Below are 24,530 nucleotides of genomic sequence, written 5' to 3'. Positions count from 1 at the left end.
GTCCAAGATCGCCATACTTGTGTTACCAGTCGCTTTCTCTTCCGCTTTCTTGCATGATGTTGCTTGCTACTTGCGACTGTCTTCGTTACTGTTTGGTTGGGGCTGAGGTAGTTCTCCCAGTTTTCTCTTTTTTTCCCTCAATGTTTAGGACACAGTGATGTATTTTGGTGTGTCTCTTGGTTTTGGTTCTTTTCTTTGCAGCAGCCTCTGGCGTGGCACTGTCTGTCATGTGTTGAGTTGTTTGCAGAGGTTTAGGCATCGCATCATCTCTGGGTGGTGTAACTACGCCCACTTCTGCTGCCTTATCGACATACTGGGATTACCTCGATTTCTAGTGATGGCATGAAGGATGGAACTGGGGTTGGCGGTTTCACCTCTTCTTGGCATGCTAGAGCATTGGTGACTTGCTTTTCATCACTGGAGATGACTATACTTTCTGGCTGAGCTGATCCAGGCACTGGGTGTTCTTGCTCAAACTCGCAAATATGCAAGTGGACTGTGGAGCTTCATAATGAGATAGTCATTAGGTCGTCCTCAGAGTCAGTGTCAGAGTGCCTACTATTGCAGTCGCCACATCGCTGTAATCAGCATCTTCATCTATGTCCTCCCATTTGTCATCGATGTCGTCAACTGCTTGGGAGTAAATTACCGGAGCCGTTTCAAGGACTTGTAACGGGTCACCACATGCCTCTGAGGCCAGTTTTTCCAAGATTGGGATGACTTCTTGAGTCTCTAGTTCAATCAATAGCTGATCTTCGGTTGGTCAGCTTCAATTTCTACATGCGCCATCTCCAAACTCCCGCTCTCCACGAGTCCATCGTTGCCTAGGCGTCCCTCGTGACCACCTGTTCATTGCTTGCAGACACCTGAGCCGTGCCACTGGAGAAGAGATGTGCAAGCAGCTCATAGGGTTTGTCATCCGTCTCAACTTCCATATCATCACTTTCTGCATCATCATTGACAATATCAAGTAGTTATTCATAGTAATCATCCTCGGATTCAGCATTATCGTCAGTCTTTTCACCTGAAAGCTATAACTTTGGGTACGGAATTATTTGATCATGAAATAGAGCGCCAAGTTCAAAATTAGCCTTTGGTTTGGCCACCAAAGCTTAGCTTAAAATTCCCCCCTGTGGAACTTCAGTGTGACTGTAGAAATTGAAAATCGATTCATTTGATATAGTTCTTGTCACTGTTCTTCGAATACTCCAACCCCTGTACTTTGGTTTTGTTCGAATTGTTCTCCCTGCCCTCCCTCCAGTCGATTATGCAGCCTGTGCAGCCAATGATTTGTGGTTCAGCAAAGAACGATTTCAGCGGCCGTGAGTCCAACGATACACTTTAGCGATCGCCTCATTTGTGAAATATCATCAGGCCTGAATGTAAACTCCAGAGTGAAGCTCCATGGCTTTCCATTCTCTGTCCATTTAACACTCACATCTCGCAGATGCTTTAACACGGGTTCATCATGTTCTCGTATCATGCCATTGAGCCTGTCCATTTTCTTCAAGACTGTAACCAGAACTGCGGAGTGCTCACCGGCAGTTCCGTCCCCTTGTCTGGTTTGTCGTCCTCCACTAGGATTTCTTCTAAATCTTCATACACCATGCACACTGTAATGCCTTGTAGGGATTCACTGTGCTCAGATGACCAGCTATCTTCCAGGATATTTAGTCGCTTGACTAGATTCATGGATTCCCAAGTACTGTGTCCACCTCCATGTGTACAATGTGAAAGAGTATTGTGTGCTTCATGCCTGCCACTGAGAGCACTAGTTCGCAAACATCGAAGGTCTCCAGAATTCTTGTTCCGAAATCTATCATCAGCCCTTGACGATCAGTCCCGCTGCATGTTTAGCTTTTGCAAAGCATGTCGACTCATGAGGTTGGCCTTCGCCAAAGTCACAACGAATGAAAGCATCATTCAGCATTACCTTCGATTTTAGTACAGACGTAAAGGTTTTCAAAGTATTCTTATTATCTTCATTCTTTCTTACAATTTTGTTTTCATCTTTGTTTCTCAGAGTCTTCTGGTTTCTCACCGCGATGGGATCGATGAAAAGCTGTTCTTCAGTGTTTATCTCATCAACTGCATGCACCGTTTGTGCATGGTCCATGGTGGAAGGCGCAAAACATTGTTTCGCAAAATGCCCAACACGGCTGCACCTGGAGCGAATTTTTCCAAAGGCCGGACATTGCTGCGGGGCATGTCGAGTGCCACACGTCTGACACAATATAGCGGCAGTGGCTCCTGTTGGCCGCTTAAAATGGCCACCCACACTGAGACCACGTTTCTTCATGACGTGCATCAGAGCACTAATGGCACTGGCTTCTTCTTCCATGTTGGCACCAAACGCTTTTGAGCAGAGTGCGCCTAGTCTTTGTGCAGCTATCTCGCTCGCCTTTTCCAGCATCAAATCTTCCTCTGCAATATTATTGGCCGAAGCTTATCATCAAGTAAACCAAAGACAATTTGGTCACAGATTAACAAAGATTTCAGGTCACTGAAGTTGCATGACTGGGCCTTCAGCCTCAAATCCGTGACAAAACTGTCAAATGATTTGCCAGGTCTCTGGGTACGCATACAGAACATATAGCGCTCAAACATTTCATTCTTCTTAGGGGAACAATGCTTATCAAAGTGCTTCATCACTTCATCAAATTTCTTGTGATCCTCATCATTATCAAACACAAACGGGTTGAACAGTTCGAATGCTTGTGGACTGCCACCGTTAGCAACAACGCGATTCGCCTGTCATCAAGTTGGGCCTATAGGCTCAAGGCAGAAACATAAAGTTCAAACTGCTGTTTGAACAGTCGCCAGTTCTCACCTATGTTACCGGAACAGCTCCCTCCTTCCCCAGTACTGGTGCCAGTGTCCCTTGAATTCGAAACCAATTCCCCACATCAACCTTTTGGGCTACGCACTTACCCCTTTAATCTTATTGACCCTGTGCCAATTAGCTCTTGGGCCAGGTAGTAATCCGGATCTATTATCTTTTTGGTTCTACTTTTTAATTTAGCCTCTAGCTTCTCATATTCCTTCAGCAGAACCTCTATCGTTGTTCTACCTATGTCATTGGTACTGGTGTGAACCACAACAACTGGATTACAATCATATGCTTTTTCTTTAAGTTTGATACTAGGTTTAACCTTTCCAGTTAACAATGGATGGTGTGCCCATTCCTTGGACTATTTCTTACTTGTTGTAATGTATCTATTCTGTGAATTCTGAAATATCCCTTAAATGCATCTCTATTGACCTAGCCCTCAACATAATTTGCCAATTCACTTTAGCCAACTCTATTTTCATACCCTCATAACTGCCCTTATAGGGGCAGCACGGTGGCGCAGTGGGTTAGCCCTGCTGCCTCACGGCGCTGAGGTCCCAGGTTCGATCCCGGCTCTGGTCACTGTCCGTGTGGAGTTTGCACATTCGCCCTGTGTCTGCGTGGGTTTCGCCCCCACAACCCAAAAGATGTGCAGGCTAGGTAGATTGGCCACACTAAATTGCCCCTTAGTTGGAAAAAATTAATCGGGTACTCTAAATTTATTAAAAGGAAATAATAATTGCCCTTATATAAAGACATAGCCTCAGACCCACTCCTCTCTCCCTCAGGCTGAATGTAAAATTCAAGCATATTATAGTCGCTGTTACCTCGGGATGCCTTCACTATGAGATCATTAATTAATTCCACCTCGTTGCACAATATCTGATCTAGCACAGCCTGCTCTCTGGTTGGCTTCAGAACATGCTGTTCGAAGAAATTATCCCAGAAAAGCTTGATGAACATTCTACCCTATCAAGTCATAGAATCCCTACAGTGCAGAAGACTATTCGGCAAATCTGCACTGACCATCTAGAAAGAGCAACCTACCTAGGCGCACTCCCCTATCCTATACCTATAACCCCACCCAACCTGCACTTTTAGCATGGCCAATCCACTTAACCTGCACATCTTTGGACTGTGGGCGGAAGCCAGAGCACCCGGAGGAAACCCACGCAGACATGGGGAGAAAGTGCAAACTTCACATAGTCACCCAAGACCGGAATTGAACCTGTGTCTCTGGCGCTGTGAGGCAACAGAGCTAACCATTGTGCCACTGTGCCACCTAGATTATGTTTCAGTAAGATCACCTCTCATTCCTCAACGAATGATCCCAGTGTGGTAAGATCATCAATACTCATAATTTAACACAATAATTCCTGTAACAACACTGAATTAATTCCCGTAACAACACTGAATTGTTAGGAAGATAACCATTTCTATAGCATGTTTCATGACCTCAGGACATCCCAGACGTGTACTCTCTGAAGTGTAGCCACCATCATTTTTTTAAAATAAATTTAGTGTACCCAGTTCATCTTTTTCCAATTAAGGGGGCAATTTAGCGTGGCCAATCCAACTAGCCTGCACATCTTTGGGTTGTGGGGGCGAAACCCACGCAGACACGGGGAGAATGTGCAAACTCCACACAGACAGTGACCCAGAGCCGGCATCGAACCTGGGACCTCGGCGGCGTGAGGCAGCAGGACTAACCCATGCGCCACCATGCTGCCCTAGCCACTATCATAATGTAGGGTGTGTGACTGCCAATTTATACAAAACAAGCTCCCACAAACAGATGATGATCACCAGATCATGCTTCGTGTCTCTGAATTGATTCGGATTACAAGCCTATGGGAAAGAAGGACTGTGGATCAATTTTAGAGTTCACATTTTATTTACAAATCTAACATTGTATTTGAATGTGTTTACATTAAAACAAAATCCATTTGCAAAGCTACAACAACCTACATTTATATTAGAAAATTGGGGCAATGACCAAAGATAGATGCTTTGGGATGAGGAAAGGTGCGAAAGCAGTGTTTAGGGAGACTGTTATAGGGTGTGGTAAATATGTAACAATAGCAAATCTCAAACAGGAGGTTAGATCTCCTTCATATACATAAAAGTGTACAGCACATAAGATAACCATTTTGTCCAGTATGTTTTTGTCATCCTCCAAACCAACCTTCCCAGCACAGAGGTGCTAATTACTCAAAACCAGCTCCAATGGATAGTGCATGTCATTTAAATGTCTAACAGTAGTCCGAACATGGTTGCAACAGAACAGCCGAAACACTTTGATATCCAGTGAAGAGGTCCAACATAGTTGTTGACTCGTGGGAGATCCTAGCTTATGACTGTACAAAATGGAAAAGGTACATTTCAGAAAGGCACCGAGACTTATTTGAGAACGTGCAGAGGTGAAGTCAAGTGTTGGAAAGAACACACAAACCTCCAAACAACCAAAAAAGTTATTTCATGGGTGTCACTGGTTAGGCTGGCATTTATTGCTATTCCTAACTGCCCTTGAGATGTCTACCCAGACGTCTATCTGGTCCTTCAAGCATCACCTGTCCCACATGTGGCAGAATCTGTCATTGGACCTGCACATTGGACTTATTAGCCACCTCAGAAACCATTGACCAGAGTGGAAGCAAGTCGTCCTCGACCCCTAACATCTGCCTAAGAAGGCGGGTAATCCAAAATGAATGCTATTCAATTATCCCTCTAACAGCATTTTATACTTTCCGGGAAGAATCCCTTAATACTTCTTGGACTAATAATAAATCGTCTAGCAAGGCGTGAAGTTAAGCATGAAATTACATTTTCTAATGCAATAATATTTTATCATTTTGCACACTCTGTATCCGTTTTAGTTCCGTTTTTATTGCATAATTATTGATGTTTTCGTGATTCAACATGTAGCAACATAGAATAACGATAAAAATAAAAACATTTTAGAAGGAAAATATAAATGAGTTCTCGCCTTGTATTTTTCGTTCAATTTTTGACTTATTACAATTCTATGTACCAACCTGATTTCTTGAACACACAAAATCTCTCCCTTTCCCCTCCTTTTCCTTAACCAAACATATTTTCTTGCAACCGTGTGTCGGTACATATAGAAACGAATCAGAAGCCCACCAGCCAGAGCAAGAGGCCTGGGCTCCTCCCCTTGTGAAAGCGTCAGGATGAGGAAGCGGCGATGCTGTTGACGTGCCTCTGCCGGTAGTTGCCGCTCACCAGCTCGCAGCGAGTAACTTGGGCAGCGGAAAAACAAAAAGGAAGGAGGAAAGTGGGCAGCATGGCGGCGAGCGTGCGTTCTGTCTGTATTGTGCTGCTGTGCCTGAGCGGGGAGGTGCTGACAGGGTAAGTGGCCCGAGGAGAGGAGGACATAGGTACATCTCCAGCTCAGATTCCTGCTGCTTTCCCCACCAATACCCCGTATTGTGAATGAATATCACGATTATTGACGCGGCTGGTCCGACCCGAGTGTATAATCACTGGGTGGGAACTTGTTCAGCCGTCTTTAACCCAAAATATTGCAGGGATTACCCTGCAGTGCTCCACTTCAGTCTATGAAGGTGTTGTGTTATAAAATGTAAATTAAATTGTGTGTATTTTATTTGTCGTTTTTGTGGGAGGACAGGCGAGATTTCTACAAGATCTTGGGGGTTTCTAAAAGCGCTTCGGTGAAGGATATCAAGAAGGCTTATCGCAAACTGGCGCTGCAGCTGCACCCCGACAGAAACCCGGACGACCCGGCAGCGCAGGATAAGTTCCATGATTTGGGGGCTGCTTATGAGGTAGGGAGTAGGGCACATAATGTGTTTGGGGGCCGGGAGTAGGGCACATAATGTGTGTGGGGGCCGGGCGTAGGGCACATAATGTGTGTGGGGGCTGTAAGTATGTACACCGTGTGAGGGTTAGCTGCAGCTACATTCGGCCTTTCCATGTGAAGTCTCAGTCACTTTTTTTAGTTCTGAGTTGTAATGATGACAAATCAGGGAGACTGTGTGGCTTCAGCTCATTGGCTACTGGTGAGGAGGTGAGAGGTCACTCTATTATTTAATTCAACAGACTGCTGGAGCAGCTGTTGTAAGATTCTCAACTTTCATATTGTTTTAATTCCACTTTTGGAGATATGTGATACCTTTGGTTTAATGTTTGAACGGCAATTGCTAAAACGATGTAGCTATTAAACAGTATTTTGTTTCCTAATATATTTTCTAGAATGTGTCCCGTTTATAAGCCATTTCAGAATGGTATATTCAGTATTTTTAATATTTTAGGGTCCCCAAGTGTATGTTGGCCAAATGTACGTAGTTGACCAGTTAAGAATACTAGTAATCTTAGGGGATGTAACATCTACCCTTTCACCACCTGCCTCTGAAACAATTTGCATGAACTTCCTCTGAATTAAGAAATAACTTCCTCTGAATTAAGAAATAACGTACATTTATATAGTGACCTTTCACAAGATGCCCCAATAATCCTTACAACTAACTAAGTTCTGTGTTTGTTGACCAGTGTCTTTTCTATGTCTGGCAAACTAAAAACTGATCAGATAATTGCTTTGCTGAAGGATCTATGTTTCATCTGTAACGCAGCCCTGAGCTCCCAGTTTCTTGGCATTTCATTTCTCGGTCCCAGTTTGACATGTCTTTAGCTTTCTTTTCTCTTTAAATTAAGCTTGACGAACAGCATCTTGCCTTTCTAGAATCATAGAATGGTTACAGCACAGAGGAAAGCTATTTGGCCCATAATGTTTGCTGGCCCTCTTAAGGAGCTTTTCACCAAGTACCACTCATGTTGCCTTTTCCCTGTAGCCCTGCAAGTTTTTCCTTTTCAGATAATCCAATTCCCTTTCTAAAGCCTTAATTGACTCTGCCTCTACCACTCTCAGGCAATGCACTCCAGATCTAAGTTTTTTTTCTCATGCCGCCATTGTTTCTTTTTCCAATTATCTTCGATCTGTCCCCTCTGGGTTTTGATCCTTCCACCAATGGGAACAATTTTCTCCTTATTTGCTCTCTCCAAACCATTCAATATTGAATACCTGTATCAAGTCTCCTTTCAACCTTCTCTGAGGAGAAGCTTCCTAACTTCTCCAAACTTTCTATGCAACTGAAATTTCTCGTTCCTGGAATCATTCTTGTGAATCGTTGCACCCTCTCTAATGTCTGAACATCCTTTTGAGTGTTGTGCCCAGAACTGGACACACTACTTTAGTTGGGGCTAAATAGTGTTTTATAGAGATTTAACAAAACATCATTGTTTTTATACTCAATGGCCCTATTCTTAAAACCCAAAATGTCATATTCTTTATTAACCACATTCTCAACTTGATGGCACCGCTGCCGCTCTCGCCGACGAGGTACACCACGAGTCCGGTAGTGGCGGAAACGCTAAAGATCTGGGGGCAGTGGAGACGACATAGGGGTGCGATGGGAGCCTCGGTGTGGTTCCCAATCCGGGAGAACCACCAGTTCGTCCCAGGGAGGATGGATGGGGGGTTTTGGAGCTGGCATCGGGCAGGGATCAGAAGGATTGGGGGCCTGTTTATAGACGGGACGTTTGCGAGCCTCGGGGCGCTGGAGGAGACGTTCAGGTTACCCCCGGGAAATGCGTTCAGGTATATGCAAGTGAGGGCGTTTGTGAGGCGGCAGGTGAGGGAATTTCTGTCGCTCCCGGCACAGCGGATCCAGGACAGGGTGATTTCGGGTGTATGGGTCGGAGAGGGCAAGGTTTTGGCGATATATCAGGAGATGAAAGAAGAGGGGGAGGCTTTGGTAGAGGAGCTGAAGGGCAAGTGGGAGGGGGAGTTGGGGGAGGAGATTGAAGACGGTCTATGGGCGGATGCTCTGAGTAGGGTTAATTCCTCTTCCTCATGTGCCAGGCTCAGCCTGATACAGTTTAAGGTTGCTCACAGAGCGCATATGACGGGGACGAGGCTGAGTAGGTTCTTTGGGGTGGAGGAGATGTGGGAGGTTCTCGGGAAGCCTGGCGAATCACGTCCACATGTTTTGGTCGTGCCCGGCACTGGAAGGGTTCTGGAGGGGTTTCGCGAGGACTAGGTCCAAGGTGGTGAAAGTCCAGGTCAAACCAAGTTGGGGGCTGGCATTATTTGGGGTGGCGGAAGAGCCGGGAGTGCAGGAGGCGGAAGAGGCCGGCATTCTGGCCTTTGTGTCCCTGGTAGCCCGGCGGAGGATCTTGCTATTATGGAAGGACGCGAAGCCCCCCAGTGTGGAAGCCTGGATAAATGACATGGCAAGGTTCATTAAGCTAGAGAGGATAAAGTTTGCCCTGAGAGGGTCTGCGCAGGGGTTCTTCAGGCGGTGGCAACCGTTCCTTGACTATCTCGCGGAGCGCTAGAAGGAACTCGGTCAGCAACAACAGCAACCCAGGGTGGGGGGGGTGGTATTTGGGTGGGTGGGGGAGGTTTTTCTTCCCGGTAATATTTGTACAAACATAGGGGAGGGTTAATAAGTGCGGGAGAAACCCATTCTATAAGTTCTGTACTATGTTTGCTTGATATGTTTATGTTTTGTTTTGCTCTTTTGTCTTTTTTCTTTTCTGTTACGGGGGGGGGGAGGGGGCTAACTGGTTGAAAATTTTTGTTGGAAAAACTTTGAATAAACATATATTTTTTTAAAAACACATTCTCAACTTCTCCTGCCACCTTCAATTATGTATCTACATATATATCCAGGTCCCTCTGCCCTGCACCCCCTTTAGAATTGCACCCTTTATTTAATAATGGCTTTCTGCATTCTTTCTACCAAAATGAATCACTTACCACTTCTTTGCATTAAGTTTCACCTGCCACTTCTCCACCATTCCACAAACCTTTTAATGTTATATACTATCCTACTATACTTTCAAGTTTTGTATCGTTGACAAATATTGAAATTGTGACCAATACACCTCGGTCTAGGAGAGTAATATATGTTGGGAAGAACAGGGGTCCTAACACCAATCCCTGAGAACTTCATTATAAACCTCCCTCCATTCTGAAAAACAACCATTCACCACGAATCTTGATTCTTGTCACTCAGCCAATTTTGTATCCATATTGCTCTTGTCACTTTTATTCCATGAGCTCTAACTTTGTTCACAAGTCTGTTTTGTACTTCTTTATCAAATGCCTTTTGGGAGTCCTTATACACCACATTGTTCTCATCAACCCTCTGTGTTACCTCATCAAAAAACCCAAAGAAAATTAGTTAAACATAAGTGCTCATACGGTCCATGTATCTGCGGAGAAATAATGTGTATTTTCAGCTTTTTCTGTATTTTATTTTGCTGTCTCATAAAGCTTCCTGCAGTCTGTCCAGTTAAGACAACTCAACCCTTTGGGCTTTTTAAAAGTGATTTCACAGGATGTGGGTGTCATTGGCAGGGCCAGCATTTGTTGCCCATTCTTAATTGTCCTTTATCTGAGTGGCTTGCAAGGCCATTTCAAAGGACAGTTAAAAGTAAACCACATTGTTGTGGGTCTCAAGTTACTTGTAGTCCAGGATGGGTAAGCTTGGCAGATTTCCTTCCATAAAGGACATTAGTGACAAATGGGTTTTTACGACAAATTATAGTTTCATGGTCACTTTTCCCCCCAAAATATATTAACTGAATTTAAATTGCACCAGCTGCCATGGTGGGATTTGAACTCCTCTTCTCAGAACATTATCCTGGGCCTCTGGATTACCAGACTAGTGACGTTACCACCACTACACCATCTTTCCTTGGATTGTATGATTATCTGGAGTTGGGTGGTAAGGAGCCCAGCCCCAGTGACAAGCCTCCCCCTCCAGATTTCATTAGTGACTTGGACTGAAATTAACCTGATCACATGGGATCTGTCTGATTTTAGATATTGTTCTACTGGGTCTGCCACTTGGATTGATTTTGTTTCAAACTTCTGTCTCCAGGATATCTCAGCCATCTCATCACAGAGAAACTGTCTTTAATATTTGTATGTACATAATGCACCGAACCATCCCTCAAGGCTCCCTTGTCTGTGAAGGAACCTGGCTTTAGTGAAACGCACATTTCAGAGTACATTGTACCTTTAATCAGAACATCTATGAAATGGATCACATTGTGTGCTGAAATAAAGAACAACATTTTATTGAACTCATGCCAGCACTTTTTCAAAAAGGATAATTTTCAATTTTTTCTATTGTTTAATTTATGCATTCACATAAGTAGGAGAGTGTATAAAAATTGCACCTTTTTTGAGGTGAAAATTCAAACATGTCTCGCACTTTGCTGAAATTAAGCATGAATGCACAATACAGTGCTACCAACCATCTCTGAGCCTTTAATAATTAATGACTGGAACAGAAGTAGTCGAGTTTGGAAGATGGCCATCTAGAATGCCCAATAGCTATATTTAGTGTGCTTATTAGAAGGATAAGCAAATCAACACATGGAGTATTAACTTAAAGGGACCAACCTCCATTTAGAACTCCAAATTGAACTGGCAAGAAAAGTCTTCACCAATCCTATGTTACTCACTTTGATATGATATTACATTCTAGGAAATTCTCAGATACTTATTCCTCTTGCCACACCCAGTTATAAATTACTCATTCTGGTACAGTAAGAAGTCTTACAACACCAGGTTAAAGTCCAACAGGTTTGTTTGGAATCACTAGCTTTCGGAGCGCAGCTCCTTCATCACCCAATTCATTTTTCCAATTAAGGAGGAGTGGACCAATCCCAGCCCCGGGTCACTGTCTGTGTAGAGTTTGCACATTCTACCCGTGTCTGCGTGAGTTTCACCCCACAACCCAAAGATGTGCAGGTTAGGTGGATTGGCCACACAAAATTGCCCTTTAATTGGAAAAAAATAAATAATTGGGTAGTCTAAATTTCAAAAAAAAAGGATGCAAAAGCCTCCACGGGTCCACTCCTCCCATCTCCCTCATGAGCCCAGCCAACGTCTTCACACACCCCCCGCAACTGGGTCAGCGAGCCATTCTGGGACCTGTCCTTCTTTGTTTCCAACATTACATTCCAGTCCTCCCCTACCATCAGCTCATGGGTATCCAAACCTGGGATGGCACCCAGCGATGTCTTCACACACCCAGCGCCCTCTTCACAAACCCCGCATCGTCCCAGTTGGGGCCATATATACGCTCGCCAGTGCCACAAACTCTCCTCTAACGCACCCATTACTACCATGTACCTACCCCCGTGGTCTGCAACCACCTTCTCGATCTGAAACCTCACCCTCTTGTCCACCAATATCACTACCCCCGAGCCCTACTATCAAACCACGAATGAAACGGCTGACTCACCCACCCCTTCCTAAGCCTCACCTGAGCTTTGACCCTGAAATGGGTCCCTTGCAGCATCACCACATCAGCCTTTTAAACTCTTTGTGTGTGAAAACTCTCGATCTCTCCACTGGTCCTCCTAACCCATTACGTTCCATGTCACTATTCTACCCAGGGGTCTCTCAGCAGCACCCCCCCCCCCCCCCCCCCCCCCCCAAATCTGCCACTATCATAGCCTGGGCCCAGCCCCTCCGGCCTGACCTGCCCCATCCCTTTGTTACTGTCGAAACCGCCCCCTCCCCACTTCCTCTTGCAAACCTGCTTGAACAGGCTCAACGACCGTGGCCCTTCCCCCCCCCCCCCCCACCATACTCATGTTCACTAGCCAACCTTCACTTGCTACTGCAGAGACCCCTGCCAACACCCCCACGCCCCCCCCCTCCCCACTATTCCCCTACCCGGCCCCACATACCCAACAATCCCCTACTTCCCTTGTATTAAAGAACAGTGCAAACCGCGCCTCCAGAAAAAGGACATAAACCCAAAACCCAATACATATGTGAACAACTATAAATAAAGGTAAACTACATTTCCCCCATTCAAAGGACAGAACAATCAAAACCCCACCCCCCATCCAATACAAAGAAAAACCCCTCCATAAAAAAAACACAATCCCCATCCCGTTAAACCAAGTTCCAGCCCTTCAGCCTTTACACACACCTCTGCCGCATCCATCGTCTCAAAATAGAAATCCCTCGAGTTGCGCGTCATTCTCAACTTGGCAAGGTAGACCACTCCAGACCTCATGCCATTGCTGAACAGTGCTGCCTTCTTGCCAACTCTGCCGTCAAGTCCTGGTACATTCGTATACCAATGCCTTCCCACTTCACCTCTCGCCTCTGCTTCACCCAACTCAAGACCTTCGCCTTCACATGGAATTTATGAAAGCATATTATAACCGCACTTGATGGCTTTTTTGCTTTCGGCTTCAGCCTGAGCAACCGATGTGCTCTGTCAAACTCATAGTGGGAGGGTTCTTCCCCCTCCTCCACCAGCATCTTTTCAAAGTACACGGTGGCCTCAGGGCCTCCACTCCCTCAGGCAGGCGCATGATCTGCAGATTTTATCTCCTTGACTAGTTCTCCAGGTCCTCCACCTTGGCTCTGAGCCCGTTGTTGGCTTCCGCAGCTCCTCTCGCATCGAGGTGAACTGGTCACTGTGCTGTGACAGAGCCTTCTCCACCCCCTACAACGTCTCTCCTTGCTTCCGCAACTCGACCAACGTCTTCATCACCGTTGCTTATTCCGGGGCTATCACCTCTTCCACCCACTCTTCATCGCAGTCATCTCTCTCTGCAGCACCATTATATGCTTGGTGAACTGTCGCTCAAACTCCCCCACCATCACCTCAGTCAGCGTTTCCACTGTGAGGGGAGCGGCCCCACCCAGTGACCCAGCCTCTGCCATCTTTTGTCCTGTCGGACTCACCAACCCACGCAACAGCGGACGTTCGCTCGCCCCCTTCTTTCCAGTGCCCTTCTTCTGGGTCTTCAACATCTTTCACCTTCCTCGTAACTTTCCGTACCAACACATTCTCAAAATACCCCTGAAACTAGGCATAAAAGTCCAAAAACCATAGACTCTAGCAGGAGCCATCTAACGTGCGACCTCTACCTACATGCCACCACCGGAAACCATTTCATAGAATCGTAGAATTTACAGTTCAGAAGGGGGCCATTCGGCCCATCGAGTCTGCACTGGCCCTTGGAAAGAGCACCTTACCTCCACCCTATCCCCGTAACCCAGTAATCCCACCTGACTTTCTTGGACTCTAAGGGCTATTTATCATATCCAATCCACCTAACCCTCACATCTTTGGACAGTGGGAGGAAACCGGAGCACCCGGAGGAAACCCACGTTGACATGGGGAGAACGTGCAAACTCCACACAGATAGTCACCGGAGGCCGGAATTGAACCCAGGACCCTGGAGCTGTGAAGCAACAGTGATAACAACTGTGCTACCGTGCCGCCCCACTTCATTGATTGTTCAGTGCTTGTAAAAGGCACTATAAGTGCGAGTTTTTTTAATCCTGGACCTCTGCAATTACAGTACAAAATTCTGAAGATTGATTTTCTGTAATGCATCCTGCCATTTAAGTAGGATGTATGCAAGTCAATCTACCTTGATTTGGAGATAAAGAGGCAGATCTTCAGTTTTGCTTCTCTAAACTTGATCTAGGATCATGGTAAAACATTTTTAGAGTTTGATTCCATGGATTCAGGTACTGCTGATGAGTTCATTTTGGAAGAAATTAATTTGTGCAATTATAGTTAGAATTAATATATCTCCTGAGGTTGTACTTGAGACTCATCAGCCAAGGTCTACATGGGTGGTACGGTGGCACAGTGGCTAGCACTGCTTCCTCACAGTGCCAGGGACTTGAATCCAATTCCGGCCTTTGGTTACTATCTGTGTGGCATTTGCATATTCTCCCCGTGTCTGCATGAGTTTCCTCCGGGTTCTCATTTCCTCCCACAGTCCAAAGATGTGCAGGTTAGGTGGATTGGCCATGCTAAATTGCCCCTTATCATCTAGCGATGTGCAGGGTTATAGGGAAAGGGCCCAACCTCGGAGTGGGCTTTGGTAAGGTGCTCTTTCAGAGAGTGCAGACTCGGTGGGCCGAAAGGCCTCCTGCACTGTAGGATTCTATGTCTCAATAGGGTAGAATGCTCATAGAACATTTCTTGGATAATTGGCCATGCTAAACTTCCCCTTGGTGATGGGTGTGCAGTTTAAGTTACGGGGATAGCAATTGTAAATATGTACAGCGGGCCTAATCTATTCGCACTCGGTGAATTGGTTTAATTTTCTCTCTTTTCCACTCTAGTATAAACTAGAACCGCACCCTAACTACCTTTTGTAAAATACTGTTCGCGGGTACGACATCTGTAACTTAACGTTTAAACTAAAAGTATGTAATATAAAATGAATGATCAAATATAAGATGTGAAAATCCAATAAAAACACTTTTTTAAAAAACGTTACGGGGATAGGGAGGGGTGCACGGGGGAGCGGCATGGGTCAGTGCTGACCCAAGAAGCCGAACGGCCTCCTGCACTGTAGGGATTCTATGAAAAATATCTGAGACTATTTCTATGAAAAATAAACAATTTGATGATCATTTTGATAGGTTTTATCTGATGAAGAGAAGAGAAAACAGTATGACATGTATGGTGAAGAGGGTATAAAGGAAGGTCGTCAAGGTTCCCATGATGACATATTTTCGCAGTAAGTCGAGCTCTTCTTTGCATTCTTAATGTCAGGGTTCAAAGTACTTTAGTGCTAGCTTTCTGATCAGTTTCCAAGTTGATAAATTAAATTCTTTCTGGCTTCCAAAGAATAATTAATTTCTTTTCACCTAATGAAAATAAGTTTTAAATTCTCATAGTTTAAGGACTGATACAAAGCATAAAGCTAATCATTGTGTAGCCATCAAAAGTGAGAACTGTTGTAATTTTCCCTCTTCCTTGTTTTAACCTAGCAGCACTGCATCAGTTTGCAGTAACCTGCCATCACATGTGAGATCAGTTCATTTAGCAAGGTCAAAGAACTGAACTTGGAAAGTCCTTGATCTTGATGGATCAGAAATTATATATTTACCAATGATCTATCAGGGGCAGATGTAATGTTTGTAAATGTGAAAACAAATTTGAATAATTATATGGGAGATTACTGAAACTTGTTTTCAAACACTACTTCGATCTTATTAAATTATCATATTTTGGACGTAGCTTCTTTGGGGACTTTGGTTTCATGTTTGGAGGAGGTCCACGACATCAAGACCGGAACATTCCTCGAGGAAGTGACATTGTAGTGGACCTTGAAGTTACACTCGAAGAAGTGTATTCAGGAAATTTTGTCGAAGTAAGTAACAAAACAAAAATATGGTATTTTGTAATCAATGAATTTGTGTAGCTATTCCCTGCATTTCTGAATATTTCATTCAGTTTTTTGTTGATTTACCTCTAAACACACTGGTCTTATTCATTTATCAACATGTTTTAGGTCACAACTGACAGCCCCTAAGTTCTATCTGGTTAGCTTAGAAGAAGAACATTTATAAATAATGGCTTTTTTAAAAAAAAGCATTAATAGAATTAAGATCAACTATCTTTCTTCTCCAAGTATCTGTTTATACAAAACAATAAACATTATGATAGTGGACTTGATAGGTTTACTATTACTGATGATGTAAAATCAATGTAGTTGAAGGACAGAATCATAAAAATATTACCTTAAAATGTCATTTTGTAACATTAGCATATTTAACTTTAAATGAGTTGTGAAATTTGAGGCTTTTCTATTTAATGGGAGATGTGTGGTTATGCAGTGCTTTCATTTGTATTATTGGTCTGAAAAGCCAAACTCTGTGTAAATCAAGAGTTTTCACCAGTGTAAAAACTGCACTTTCAAATTCCAAGAACTTGGAAGTACAGTGCAACTTATACGTTGCCTTTTACAGTAATAAGGTTCAATTCTCCACAATGTTTTAACGTATCTTTATTAATATTTTTTGCATTTTAACATTTTACAAAACATTATCCCAAAATACAATAAACCCTGCACCAACCCCCCCCCCCACCCCTCCAACAGTTGACAGTAACTAGCTCTCTGAAATGTAAAATAAAATAAAAAAAACATCTTTTGTGGAACCCGTCATTTGCCTCGCTTAAGGCAAATTTCACCTTCTCAAGATCTTAGATCCCCCAGCCAAGCCAAGGCACAGGGTGCAGAAGCTGACCTCCACCCCAACAGAACCCGCCTGCGAACGATCAACGAGGTGAAGGCTAAAACATCTGCCCCTGCACCCGTCTGCAACTCCAGCAGATCTGGCACTCTGAATATGGCCCCTCGAGGACCCGGCTCCAAATCCACATGCAGGATCGGTGACATGGTGCTGAAAAACGACCCCCAAAAATTCTCCAACTTCGGGCAGGACCAGAACATGTGCACTTGATTAGCTGGGGCCCTCCCACACTGTTCGCAAGTATTCTCTACCCCCTCAAAAAGCTGGATCAACCTTGACTTTGTTAAATGCGCGCTGTGCACCACCTTCAACTGTATCAACCCCAGCCTCGCGCACCAGGTTGAAGCATTTATTCTCTGCAACCCCTCACACAACAGTCTCTCCACCCACTTGGCCTTAACCCCCTCCATAGACACCTTATCCTCCTCCAAAATCCTTCCATAAATCTCCAAGATGACCCCATCCTCCACCCCATTACCGACAGCACCTCCTCCAACAACGAGGAGGCAGGTGCTATTGGAAAGGTTGGAAAAACCTTTCTAGCAAAGTCCAGCACCTGCATATACCGAAAACCCTCCTCATGCGAAAACCCAAACTTCCCATCAACTCATCCAAGCTTGCGAACTGCCCCTCCAAAAACGAATCCCTCATCTCCTTCACCCCTCTCTCTTCCCATCCCTGAAACCTCATATCCATCCTCCCTGGCTCAAATCCATGATTTACCCGCATCGGCATCAGCTTCGACTCCACCCCCAACCTAAAGTGCTACTGAAATTGCCTCTGAAATCTTCAACATGGCAACCACCACAGGACTTCCCGAATACTTCCCTGGGACAAACTGAAGAGTTGCCATCGCAAACACCTGCAACCCCGACAAGAACCCGCCTCCAGCCTTGCATCCACGTTCGCCGCCAATAATAATACAAAAGTTTGGAAGGCCCAACTCCCCCCAACTGCCGGTCCCTCGAAAGTGCCGCCTTCCTTATACTGGCCGTCTTTCCTGCCCAAACAAATGACAAAACAAACCTGCCCACCCCCTTAAAAAAATGACTTGGGCAAAAAGGCCGGCAGGTACTGAAGTAAGAATAGAAACCGCGGCAAAATGTTCATCTTGAGACTTCCGGTGGCGGCTATGAGGGAGTAAGTGCACGTTTGGTGGCTCCCACTCTGGCCGGACCTTTTCCCCCAATTTTTTCGTGGTTTTGAGTGGTGGCTTTGAAGGCGCAGACGATTAGGCTCTGGATCCACACAGTGGTGCATGGAATGGAGAACCCCAAAGGACCGAAAAGGAAGAAATAAAAGGATAAGCAAGGGCTGGGTGGAGGTGGCAGCTGAAGACAACATGGCTGATGTTCGGACCCCTGCTGCGATGGCCCAGCCATCGACGGAGGAGCTGATGCAGGTCATCCAAGAGGGCTTTGCCAGACAGAAACGGGACTGTCTTGATCGGATAAAGGAGTTGATCGATCGGCTGGAGCGCAGGCTGGATGCCCAGGATCGGACGATTCAGAAGTTGGAGAAAGCGCTGGCGGACCAGGAGGAGCACCAAACTGTGGTTGAACTAGAGGTGGGGATGTTGAAGGGTCAGCAAAAGAGGCTGCTGGAGAAGGTGGAGGATCTGGAGAACAGAGCTCGCCGGCAGAACTTGAGGATTGTCGGTTTCCCTGAGGGGGCTATCTATGGGAGGTGCTGGGACGATTTGGGTTCAGTAGGGGCTTTATCGATTGGGTCAGACTGTTGTACCAGGCCCCGGAGGCTAGTGCAAGGCCGAATAGGATGACCTCGAACTATTTTAGACTGTACCGGGGACAAGACATTGATGCTCCCTCTCCCCATTGCTGTTTGCATTAGCTATAGAGCCGCTGGCAATTTATCTGAGAGCTTCAAAGGGTTGGAAGGGGCGGGTGGAACAAAGGGTCTCACTGTACGCGGATGACCTGCTCTTGTATGTAGCAGATCCAGGGGCAGGGATGGGTGAGATCATGGCGACTTTGGGGGAATTTGGCCGGTTTTCGGGACGAGCCGAAAATAACAAAGAGCGAGATGTTTGTAGTCCAGGCAAGGGGACAGGAGGGTCGGCTGGGGGAGTTAACGTTTAGGTTAGTGGGGGACAGTTTTAGGTATTTAGGGATACAAGTGGTACACGACTGGGGCTGGTTACACAAGTTGAGCTTGGCCCGGTTGGTTGAGCAGATAAGGGGCGAGTTTCGGAGATGGGATGCGCTACTGCTGTCGTTGGCTGGGAGACTGTAGATGGTTAAGATGACGGTCCTACCGAGATCTTTATTTGTATTACAATGCCTCCCAATTTTCAGCCCGCGGTCCTTTTTTAAGAGGATTAATAAAATCATTTTGGGCTTTGTCTGGGCGGGTAAGTCCCCGCGGGTGAAGAAGGCGATGCTCGAGAGGAATCGGGGGGGGGAGTGGGGGGGCTTGCCCTGCCAAACTTCAGTAATTACTACTGGGCGGCCAATATTTCTATGATAAGGAAGTGGGTGGTGGGGGCGGGGTCGGTTTGGGAGCGGATGGAGGCAGCTTCATGTAGGGGCACCAGCTTGGGGGCGTTGATTCCACCAGTCCAGTGGTGGTGGTGGCCTTAAGGATCTGGGGTCAGTGGAGGAGGTACGTTGGAGCAGTGGGAGCATCGGTTTGGTCCCCAATATGTGACAACCACCGGTTGTCATATATTGACATATTGACGAGCACTCCCTGCCCCACAGATGTGAGAACCTCCACAGGTCCACCCCTCAAACCCAGCCAACATTCTTTTTCTCCTCCCCACCCCACCGTGAAGGGGTCAGAGAACGCTGCTGGGACCTGTCCACTTTGGCACCAACACTTGCAGTCTCTCCACCCCCCTCCAGAATCGACTCATGAGTATCCAAATTCAAAATGCCGGCCAACATTTTCTTCACAAACCCACATCATTGCAATTTGGGACATAAACGCTAACCAACACCACCAACCTCTCCTCCAATACACCTGTTACTATCACGTACCTACCACCTGATCCACCTTCTCCATCTGGATCCTCACCGTCTTGCCCACCAGAATCGCCACCCCCCAGGCCCTACTGTCAAAGGCAGAGTGAAACACCTGGCTCATCCAGCTCTTCTTCAGCCTCATTTGGTCCTTCGCCTTCAGATGGGTCTCCTGCAACAGCACCACATCAGCTTTCAAACTCTTCCAAGTACGAGAAAACTCTCGCTCGCTTCACCAGTTCTCCAACAGCCCTAGCATGTTCCACATCGCCACCCTAAATGGGGGTCTCTCACTACCCCCGCACCCCTTCTAACTGCCATATCCACTACTCCAGGCCCAGTCAATCAGGCGGAACCCAGCCCTATCCCTAGTCACCCCCTGCCCCTCCCTCTCCATCCCCTTCCCAGAATTCCCCAACCACTTCCTCTCGAATGCACCTCACCCAGTATCATCCCCATTCCTCCACCGTTCACACTTCCCAGCCCCATCGAAACCTGTGCATACAGGATGCAATGACTGCGGCCCCACCCCTACCTCGCTCTGATTCACCAGACCACCTGCGTTTGCTAACAAGGTGGCCCCTGCCAGAGCCCCAACCCCCACAGAAACAAAACCAACACCCAAAACCCCTACTCCCAAACTCCCCACCCCACAATCCCAACATGAAAAAACACACAAAATCCTAGCCAATCCCTCCCAATCCCCAAACCTTACCATGTCCAAAACCACACCAGAAATAAACAACAACCTCCAAACAACAAGAAAAACAAGGGGAGATGTATCAAAAAAAAAAGAAAAGATCACGGTCAACATCATCAAAGTCCAAAATCATCTCGATTCTGCTTCGGCCATCTCAAGATCTCCTCCTTCACGTGGTAGCTGTGCAAGTAGACTATCACAACCCTCGGCGGTCCATTTGTTTTTCACTTCAGCCGGAGTGACCGACGGGCCCTGTCCAACTCGTAAAGGGAGGGTCCTCCTCCTCCATCATCAACTTAGTGAACATTTCTGCAAAGTACTCCGTCAGCCTCCAACCCCTCAGGCAAGCCTACGATCCTCAAATTTTGCCTCCGTGACCTGTTCTTCAGGTCCTCCGCATTGGCTCACAGCCCTTTAATGCTCTACACGGCCCTCTGCAGCTCCTCACCCATCAAGGTGAACTGGTCGCTGTGCTCTGACAATGCCTCCTTCACCTCCTTCAACACCTCTCCTTGCTCCGTGCACCTCCGTTGACATCTTAGTCAAAGCCGCCTTTATCGGGGCAAGAGTCTCATCGATCCACTCTTTGAGCGAGGTCATCATCTCTTTCTGATGCATGTCAAAGTACTTGGAGAACAGCCACTCGATCTCTCCCCAATACCACTTCAGTCAGCTTTTTCACCATAATGGGAGCAGCCCCTCCCGACGATCTAGCACCCGCCATCTTTCCTTCTGTTGCACACTCAGCCACTCTCCCCGATGGACTTTAGCTCACCCCCTTCCTTCCCTGATTATTTTTCTGGGACTTCAACATTCCATAACATCCCTAGGCCTTCCAACACCTACTGTGGCGCTACTCCTCTTCCGAGTAAATAACACAGAGGGAACCACAAAAGTGTACTCCATCCCTGTAAATGCAAGGATTACAGCGCATAAAAATAAGAGGCTAGATAAATATTGCACGACCCTCAAGACATAGAATCCACTCGGCACGCTCCCCGAAAAGAGGAGGGGATCCCCAGCCGCAAACCAAAGGCCTCCTTCTACCGCCAGAGCACACCAACAGAAAAACATTGGCAAGGATATAAAGAATGATCCTGATATTTGCAGGATAACAGCATATCAAGCAAAACAAAAATTGCCTCTCTGGTCATCATTTACCCCTATCAGGATAAAAGACAACATCACAAAATCAGGAGTAAAATCACAAGGGAATGAAATTCAGGAACTGTGGGATAATATGCCATCCACAAAGCTAGAAAAGGTCAAAGCCATGACCGGATTGTAAAGGAACATCCAAGATCCATCCAGAGCTTCACTGAAGTATTGTTGCCCCGTCATCGTCCTGAAGCCCAGGTGAGAGGGAGCCCAGTCCCTGGCGGGTGGCGAACACCTATTGCTCCAGGCCACCTCCAACATCAACATCACAAAAACAGATTATTTGGTAATTACCATGTTGCAGTTTGTGGGAATTGCTGTGCACAAATTAGCATTTCCTACACTACAGCAGTGACTCTTCTTGAAAAGTACTTCACTGGCAGTGGTTTGTGAGAGGTGCCACATAAATGCAAGTATTTTTTTCTTCCCCCAATAGGAACAGTTTCTCCCTATTTACTCTGTCAGATCTACTCCTAAATATAAACACCTATCAAATCTCCTCAATTTTCTCCTAAATGGTGCGGTGGCATGAAGTAGTGGCCGCATTTTGGTGGCTCCCGCGCAGGCTCTGGTACTTGGGCTTACCTGCCCGATCGCAATAATTATTTTAAAAAACGGACTCCCGGCAGTGAAACTGACCACAAAGAACGTGATGTTGAAACTGACATTGAAGAGGAGCGGAAGGATGAAATTGCAGACATTGAGCCCAAGCAACGAGGCATCAACGATGGTGGAGGAGACGTCCATGCCCAAAGTCCTCGGCATGATGACAGCGGCAACCAGAGGATTAAAAACATTTGGTGCAGAAATGGATGAGTGCTTCAAGAAACAAGGTCAGGAATTGAAGGCTTCATTTAAAAACAAGGTGGAGGAAGCTTTGGGCCTGGTAAGGGAGCAATTGAGCAAAACAATTATAGTGGTAGGTGCACACGCGGAGAAATTGAAGCATGTGGAGGAGGCCTTATCCCAGCATGAAGACAGACTTGTGTCCTTTTGAGGCGGAAATGGCGATCGTCGGAGACCGGAACAAGAGCTTCAGGGCAAAGCTGGATGATTTAGAAAATAGGTCCAGGTGCATGAACCTGAGGCTGGTGAGTCTTGAGGGAGTTGAGGGCGCAAGGTCGATCGAATATTTCTCTGCGAAGTTTTCCAAATTGATGAACGGTGATGAGGTATTTGCTGCGCCGGAGCTCAACAGGGTACAAAGGGCCTTGAGGCAGAAACTGCGACCAAATGAGCCGCCTCGAGCGGTGATCATTTGGTTTCATTGTTTTCAGAGAAAGGAGCGGATCCTGGAATGGGCCAAGAAAGCTCGGAACATCAACTGGGATGGCAAAATGATAAGGATTTACGAGGACATTGGCACAGATCTGGCGAAACGAAGGGCAGCATTCAATAAGGTGAAGACGGTCCTGTTTAATTGAAGAGTGATTTGGGGTTGTGTACCCAGCGAAATTAAGGGTCACATTTGAATCAAAAGATTTATATTTTGAAACTCCGAGCAGGAGGAGGACTTTATCAAAGATCGTGGACTAGACACGGCATCAGGGATGCGATTGGGCGGTTGGGATGTTAATATTTTACTGTTTTTATTGTTCATGTTGTTGAAGTGTTGGGTTAATGGTGGCGATGTTTGGATGGGGTTATTTCCTCTTCTGTTTTTTTCAAAAGATTTCCCTTCTTTATGGGCTCAGAAGTTGTTGGGGTGTCGGGGGGGATGGGGGTATCTTTTGTCAGTTTAAGGCCTTAGTTTATTATTGGTGGGAAAGAGGATCAGGGGGAGAAACCTGCTTGGGGCAGATATGAAGTCGATGGTTAAGGAATAAGTGGGATGTAGGGTGGGGTGGTCCCCTTACTAGCACTAGAAAGTGAGCTAATTAACAAAGTCAAGTGGGAGATGTGGCTGCGAATTATCGGGCTAGTTTGGTTAAGCTTGATGGGTCTAGAAGGGTGGGAGGATGGGGAGGGGGTTAGAAGAGACGATGGGTTATCTTTTGACTGGGGAATTGGGGGAATTATTTTTTTTCTGCTCCACCATTTAGGTGGGCTGTGTCGCCATCTTAGGTGGGCCTGTGGCCTGGATATCATCGGTGAAGCTATGACATTTTGTGGTGGTAATGACTGACTCGAGGGGGGGGGTAAGCGACCTCCTACAAAGGTGGTCACCTGGAATGTGCGGTGCCTGGGGGGCCCAGTCGAAAGAGTGCGGAGTTTTGTTCATTTAAAGAACTTGGGAGCCGATGTGACATTCCTCCAGGAGACCCACATGCACGAGCAAGGTCAGGCACAGCTTCGGAAGGCTTGGGTGAGCCAAGCTTTCCATTCAGGATTTGACAGCAGGGCTCGGGGAGGGGAGGGGGGGGGGGGGCAATCCTTATTAATAAAAGGGTCTGGCGTTCGAATCCTGGCCCTGAGTCACTGTCTGTGTGGAGTTTGCACATTCTTCCCGTGTCTGCGTGGGTTTCACCCCCGCAACCCAAAAAGGTTAGGTGGATTGGCCATGCTAAATTGCCCCTTAATTGGAAAAATATATAATTGGGTACTCTAAATTTATAATAAATAAATAAAAGCTTCTGGCTTCAGAGAAGGTATCAGCAGATGTGAGAGGGAGGTATATTATAGTAACAGTGTTAGGAGGGATATCGGTGGTGCTGGTGAATGTTTACGCCTTGAATTGCAATGATACAATGTTCATGAAACAGTTGCTGGAAAGGATACCGAATCAAGACACCCTTCAGCTTACTATAGGAGGAAACATGAATTGTGTGCTAG

The 24,530-nt window shown here is 46.1% G+C and overlaps 2 protein-coding genes across 6 annotated transcripts in view; one reads left to right on the top strand and one right to left on the bottom strand.

Moving 5' to 3' along the window:
* The window catches only part of tbccd1 (TBCC domain containing 1), a 115,385-nt gene that overhangs the window by 37,217 nt on the left and 53,638 nt on the right, over window positions 1-24,530 (bottom strand). For 2 of the 5 annotated variants that reach the window (XM_072479458.1, XM_072479486.1), the window contains exon 1: window positions 5,866-5,975. The exons of 1 other annotated variant lie outside the window; for it this stretch is intronic. The gene's annotated coding sequence lies outside the window, so the exon portion shown is untranslated. Of the gene's footprint in view, window positions 1-5,865; window positions 6,011-24,530 lie in introns of those variants that run through there. 2 more of the 5 variants (XM_072479441.1, XM_072479432.1) reach the window with 2 other exon arrangements.
* dnajb11 (DnaJ heat shock protein family (Hsp40) member B11) overlaps window positions 6,021-24,530 on the top strand; it is a 66,452-nt gene continuing 47,942 nt past the window's right edge. The window contains exons 1-4 of the mRNA XM_072479515.1: window positions 6,021-6,199; window positions 6,480-6,636; window positions 15,303-15,400; window positions 15,904-16,036. Of these exons, the coding sequence (XP_072335616.1) occupies window positions 6,135-6,199; window positions 6,480-6,636; window positions 15,303-15,400; window positions 15,904-16,036 (453 nt within the window). The 5' untranslated portion in view covers window positions 6,021-6,134. The remainder of the gene's footprint in view (window positions 6,200-6,479; window positions 6,637-15,302; window positions 15,401-15,903; window positions 16,037-24,530) is intronic.

The sequence above is a fragment of the Scyliorhinus torazame genome, chromosome 2 (genome assembly GCF_047496885.1).
Source record: "Scyliorhinus torazame isolate Kashiwa2021f chromosome 2, sScyTor2.1, whole genome shotgun sequence".
Lineage (NCBI taxonomy): Eukaryota > Metazoa > Chordata > Chondrichthyes > Carcharhiniformes > Scyliorhinidae > Scyliorhinus > Scyliorhinus torazame.
This window is presented reverse-complemented; position numbering and strand designations above follow the sequence as displayed.